We start from the raw sequence: 6,388 nt of genomic DNA on the forward strand, positions 1-6,388 counted from the left end.
CACAAACAAACAAACACAAACACACACACACACACACAGATGGAGCATGAAGAAGCTTTCACTTCATGATGCAGCAGCTAAAAAAAAGTAAATGCACATTGCAATGCAGAGCTTTTGGGGTTTTTTTTAGCAAGAACATGTAAATGATTTTTTTACCTCATACACAAACAGTAAATACACAAGCATACATACACATTTACACACAAACATTTATATAGGAGGTGCAAATCATGCAAATGCAAGTCAGTAGCCTGGTGTGCAGCAGAACCTCATCTAAACAACACAGGATGCCCGTGCGTGCTCATTTCCTGTTGTGAATGGATCAATTGGAAACAATCCATATTTATTGCTAATTATTTGATTACCGGTCATTACATTCACAAATAAGGAAATACTGATTGTAAAATAGAGGAGGCACATGCATAAAAGTCACTCAGACTTTTCACTGCCAGCTGTGTAACAATTCAGGGGGACTGGATCCTCTGAGGGATGCAGGGTTAGTGTCAGTTTGGTCTCTTTTATTTTTAATGTGGAAATGTGTTTTAAAGGGCTGGTTGGCCTCTATTAAACACTAACTTAAGGCTAAAGTTAAACTATGTTGATGGTCAGGCAGTAGGCTGGCTGCTCGTTGAACCACAATGTCTCATTTTCTACACATGAAGGTGTTTAAAAGAAACAAAAAAAACAAAAGTTTAGAGCAATTTAACTAATTACTTTTGCAGTTAAACCTGCTATACCATTTTTTTCCACTTCTGGGCAGCAGACACACGTAAACATATAAATCATCGCCTTTAAGCTGATACGGGGAACCTGTTAGCAAACAGTTGCTTATTTACACAACCATTTGATCATCACTGCGTAGTTTGACTGTTTGAGTGCAGACAGACTGAGAATAACTTGTCAATAACAAGCCAGCCCCGCCCTTCAACATAACCTGCTTTATTGTGTATTTTACTCTAATTGGGATCCTAATTAAGAAATGAACATCATGCTGCATACAAGAAGACTTGGCACTATGACTCCTTTAGACACTGTTGCTGAGCTAATACATCAAGTAAGAAGTAGTAGTAGTCATTTCTCCATAAGACTCCATACTATCAGGTAGCCACAGATTCGGGTGTAAACTGTCTTTAGGTTCAACACTACGAGTGACTCTCACGTTGGCATTTAATACACTGTTATTAGAGACAATTCGATTACAGATGCTTTAAGACTGTTGTCTGTGGTCTGCTGGTGTCTTACACTGAGCCTGTGCTTGCTTTCTATGAGATAACAGAGTTAACAGAGAACTTTAAAATCTAAAACGGTATTTTGTTTTTGGATGTTACAGGGTAGTGTCAGATTTCAAGAAGGCAGTTCTTGCCACATCCAGTCCAGTTCTGTGACCACAAAAGAAGACTACAGTAGGACAATCAGGTCAGTGACAATAGTGAATAAATTTAGATCTGGGATTAATTTCAGTATTTATAAAGTAGACCAAGGTTCTAGTGCACACACACTGTATGAGAAGCCATTCACTCCAGTTCAGATACTGCATGTTGTGGTGGTTCCAGCCAACAGTACGTGCATTTTGAATGGGACTGCCCCCTCTAGAGGACATTTAGTCCCTTTATTTTGAAAGGGTTGTCATTACTCAGCCATGATTCAAAAAGATTTATGGACGGCAACAACTAAGTCCATAATATATATAGTTTGTATGAAAAGTCTTTTTCACATGGCCTCAGAGCAACAAATGCAAAGGGAGGTGAGAGGTGAGGGATGGTCACCATAGTTACCTTTCCCATTAGACGGAGAGGAGCAGTCCTCTTCAGTGACATCGTTCCCCTGGAGAAAACAGAAAAAAAACAAAAGTTATATTAATAGATAAAATGAGCATTAACCACAGTTCAGTAAACATCAGTGTATTACAGTCACCTCTGAGTCCTGCTCTTCTACAGCCACTGAGTAGTTTTGTTCCTTTGGCTCCTGGGAAAACTCCTAAATGAACCAAAGTGAGACAACGAGGAGACGACATGTTTACAACACGTTTAAAGCCAATATCTCGACCATCCAACCATCCAACCATCCCTGGATTCCTCACCCCGTCCTGCTGCGATGGTCCTCGGCTCTCCATGGGGGCGTCCTGGTTCTCCTCGCCCTCCACGTCTGCCCCATCGTCCCCCCCGGGCTCGCCTTCGGCCCCGGCCAGGTAGGACCCTGACATGGAGGACATGGTGTCAGTGCTGATGTGGGAGTGCTGCGAGTGGGACGACGCCATGGACATCACTGACTGGACCAGGCTGCTGCTCACTGGGTCTGACAGACAGACGGAGACACATATCACGGTCGAGTTCAGGGTCGGAGGGATTTCTTTCCTTTGGTTGGTGAGATTTCCACCATTTATTGTTTTAAAAGTGCTCCCTGATCAGAATTACCAACAGCAGACTGTACAGCAGATTATTGTTGTTGTTTTTAATGTTTCAGTGTCATATTAAAAGGAATATTTCAACATTCTGGGAAATACGCTATTTCACCTCTTTACAATAATTAGCTAAATAGATTGATAACGCTGCCATGTCTGTGGGCTAAGTATAGAGCTATGGCATATAGACTAGGAGGGGAAAACAGCAAGAATGACTCCGTCCTAAAGTGCATACATTTTCCTATCAACACCTCTAACGCTCACTAATTAACATCTATATCTATATATGAACAGAAATTTTAAAGAACAATTTGTAGCAACCAACCGTCAAGAAATGGTTCTGGGTACGTACGATTCACACAACCAAGATACAGTGCAGTAATTAGTAAGTTTAAAGAGACTGGTAGCAAGCTGTTTCACCCTGCTTCCCAATTGCCACTTGACTCTAGCTTGATACTTAACGCACCATCATGAGATTGGTATCCATCTTTTCACATAACTTTTAAACTCTTAAAAGAAAGAGAGGTGGTCATTTTCAATCTTAGCTGACTGAATATTTCTAAAACTCTGAGTTGTTTGACTAGATTTACTCCAGACCTCTGTCAGCAACACAAGCCTGAAGCCCGGCTACACAAGGATTAGTTTTATAGATGAGGATAAACACATTTGAACTAGCTGGAATAATAGTCATCTCTTCCTGTTTTGTGCCGAAAAGCCATCCAGCAGATTTCCCATAAAATCTGATCCAGTGGCACCAATATAAAACGCTGAGGTGGTTCAAGCTTATGATTTATTTATGTTAAATTGCTCCATGCAGCGCCTTGAGCTCTATGCTTTTAGCTTTCTTGCTAAATTGTAAACCACTTTGAGGAAAATGATTTTCCTGTATGGACACCGCTGCTTAATCTGACATCTTATATTGAGACACCGAAACAAGGAGAAACAAACAGTGTGAGCTGCCGTCTCAAATTATAGGAAGATAAGATAAACTGTATTAACGCCACGCAGGAAAATTGTATTTCACTTTAATATGAAAAAAGGTATTTTCAGACATGGAATACATAACATTGCAAGTGATGGCCTTTTGACTTCATTTTACTTTTTTATTAATTTAGGGATTTTTAAGGACCACGTGCTAGTGTGACATTTGGCACTAGGTCCAGGAGAAGAAGTGGTGTCACTGCTGGGTGAAGCAACCATTTAAATGAATTTGAGGGGGAAAAGTTAATCAATGAAGCATTGTGAAGTCTCAAAAGACAATAATACAACACCCCAAATACACTGCCAGTGTCAAAAGATTTAGTTTTTATTTTAATTGTATATGAAGGAGAAGTTTAAAAAAATCAAATGAAACACTTTATAGGCTTAGTACAATAAATTGTGTTCTCATTGTGAGGCCTATTATCTGTTGCCTTGCAGGAATGCAGCACATAACACTACTGCAAATACTATTGCATTTAAGCATAAAAACTGAAAACTCCCTGAAATAGTTCACTTGACACACCAGAAAGGAACATTGTGGTTTTCCAAAGATTTCACTGTATAACCTCGTAATCTGTGTGTAACCGCTTACCTGTTTGCAGAAAAGCATTTAGGTTAATACAGCTTCTGTCACTTACACTTTACATCATCCTTTGTTGTGGTTTTTAGTGCTACTCCTTGCCTTGCTATCTTTGTGAGGTCCAATTTCAGCTTTTAAACCATCACACTGAGGACATTTCTGCATTGGTCGGTCCTCAAAACTTGCTGTTGTTTTTTTTGATGTTCAAATTAGAATAAAGGTCGGGGTTAAGCATTTAGTTGCGGTGGTTAAGGTTAGAGTTGGGGCTAAGGAAAGCATCATGTCAACCAGGGTCCTCAAAAACGTAGATAAACATGTATGTCGTACCTTCAGGGGAGGTGATGGTGGAGGAGAGTGGGGTCCCAGTGCAGGACGACTGGTCGATGGCTCCAGACGAGGACAGAGTGAGGTTCTCGCTGTCTGGAGTCACTCCGCTCTGTAAAACAACAACAGCAGCGTGAACACCACATGATCCTCCACAAACACAAACACACAAACAAACCCACAGCCTTTGAAGATATCACTGAAGTAAACATCTCTTTGTCTCCGTTTCACACACACACACACACACACACACACACACACACCTCCTGCTGGTCCACAGCGAGTTTGTGGCGACAGGCCTCCGATTCGCTGCAAGACTTCTCATCTTCCTCCTCGGGAAGCACGGAGGAATTCTGGGAAAGTGACCTGAAATAAACAACATAATGGACTAGCTTCAGAGAAAATGAACAGGACTGGGTTTGATGTACCTGTACACAATAACTTAACACATGCACACATTAACTCAAGCAGACTCACTTTGAACCGCTCTTCTTGAGTTTGAGTCCCTGACTGGAGTTGGAGTGGTCTAGAGGGGAGAGGGAGCGAGCCGGAGCCGGGTGAGGCTCACTGCTGTACGGAGGCAGCGCTCCAGAGACGTGGCTGGGACCAGAGTTGAGAGGTGGAGGCGCCACCGACGAGGTGTTGAGGGGGCCGTTCAACGCCTCCAGGAGAGACACCACCTCGTAGCCTGGAGGGATGTGCTCCGACGCCTGCAAATGAGGAGAGAGGACACTTGGTGAGTTTACTGCAACCGGGAATGATCATTATTTTATATTTACATCATGTTTTTGTTTTTGTGTCATTCTCACCGAGTGTTCCTCCGAGTCAGAGGTCTGTGAAGTGATGACGGGGTTAAAGCTGGTTGGTGACAGAGGACTGAGTTTCTTCCTCATGGCTCGGATCTGCAGCAGAGCTCTGAATGCTGCAAGAAAGAAGATGTTTGTAAAAGAGATTCAATAAAAGAGGGTACAAGATTTTACGTAACTGCTATTTTTCAATTAAGAGTGGTATTTACTAAGACTACAGCTTTAAATGACTATAAAGTACATATAGTGATGTTACATAAGATCCGATGATGGGCTGTTGGAGCGTGAAAGAAAGCGTTTCCTGCAGCTGAACATATGTGAGGGCCATATGTGAGGAAATATTAAACAGCTTGATCTTAATCAGCTCAAAAATGAGTGTGGGAGATTTTTAGGTGAAACATTTAAACTGCTCTGACAAGATTATTACTCTAAAACAGATAAAAGTTAATAAAACATCTTTCTTAATAAGGACCGCTGGCTGCTTCAGTCATAATACACCGGACTGGAGCTGCTACGAGACTGTTTCTATGTGCTGTACTCTTGTATTCTGTATGCAGCAAATTTTATACTTGCTTTTCCCAGATGTACAATTTTAGTTTCCTCTGCTGCAGTGGTCAGTCAGCGGTGGTAAAGCAGCTGCAGTGGCTATTATTTCAATGTCCTATATTTTGTGCCTCTGTACAGTAAGCCCCCAAAATACATATTAGGATGCCACTTCCACTGTACATCAGTGCGGCTCTTTAGCAAATTAAAACAAACACAATTTGACCTAAACAGCGTGCAAAACACATGCATTTCTCTCTTGTCTGAGTCTGATTTGATTCCTCTGTACCTGATAAAGAACCAATTCAGTTGAAAGAGAAAGCTACAAACGTAACTCCATTAATCAATTAGTAGTTCAGAAAATGTCGTGGTAGCAACTATTTTTACAATCAGTTCATGGTTTGTCATTTGTCAAGCAAAACTGTACAAATCATTTATGGTTTCAGCTTCTCAAATGAGACAAATAGCTGCCTTATTTTGATTTACATTAGATTAAAGTTTATATTTTGGGGTTTTGAACTGTTGGTTGCACAAAGCAAGACATTTGTTGGGCTCTAGTAAATTGGGATCGGTATTTGTCACAGATTTTTTTATGTTTTAGAGACCAATAGATTAATTGCTTAATTGAGAAAATAATCATGAGATTAATTGCTAAGGAAAATAATTGTTAGTTTTCAGCCCTATACATATCCTATACCATATTTTGAAACAATTGCATCAACTCAAATGATCCTTTTATACAGGTTTCCCCCC

At 40.8% G+C, this 6,388-nt stretch overlaps 1 protein-coding gene across 1 annotated transcript in view; it reads right to left on the reverse strand.

The window, feature by feature from the left end:
* rnf157 (ring finger protein 157) overlaps window positions 1-6,388 on the reverse strand; it is a gene marked incomplete at its 3' end in the record, with an annotated part of 23,117 nt that overhangs the window by 5,429 nt on the left and 11,300 nt on the right. Inside the window, 7 exon segments of the mRNA XM_035671859.1 lie at window positions 1,776-1,824; window positions 1,915-1,977; window positions 2,081-2,295; window positions 4,290-4,398; window positions 4,550-4,652; window positions 4,764-4,996; window positions 5,096-5,208. Coding sequence (XP_035527752.1) covers window positions 1,776-1,824; window positions 1,915-1,977; window positions 2,081-2,295; window positions 4,290-4,398; window positions 4,550-4,652; window positions 4,764-4,996; window positions 5,096-5,208 — 885 coding nt within the window.

This window comes from Morone saxatilis, unplaced genomic scaffold (genome assembly GCF_004916995.1).
Source record: "Morone saxatilis isolate NCDOM2014 unplaced genomic scaffold, NCSU_SB_2.0 Contig1, whole genome shotgun sequence".
Lineage (NCBI taxonomy): Eukaryota > Metazoa > Chordata > Actinopteri > Moronidae > Morone > Morone saxatilis.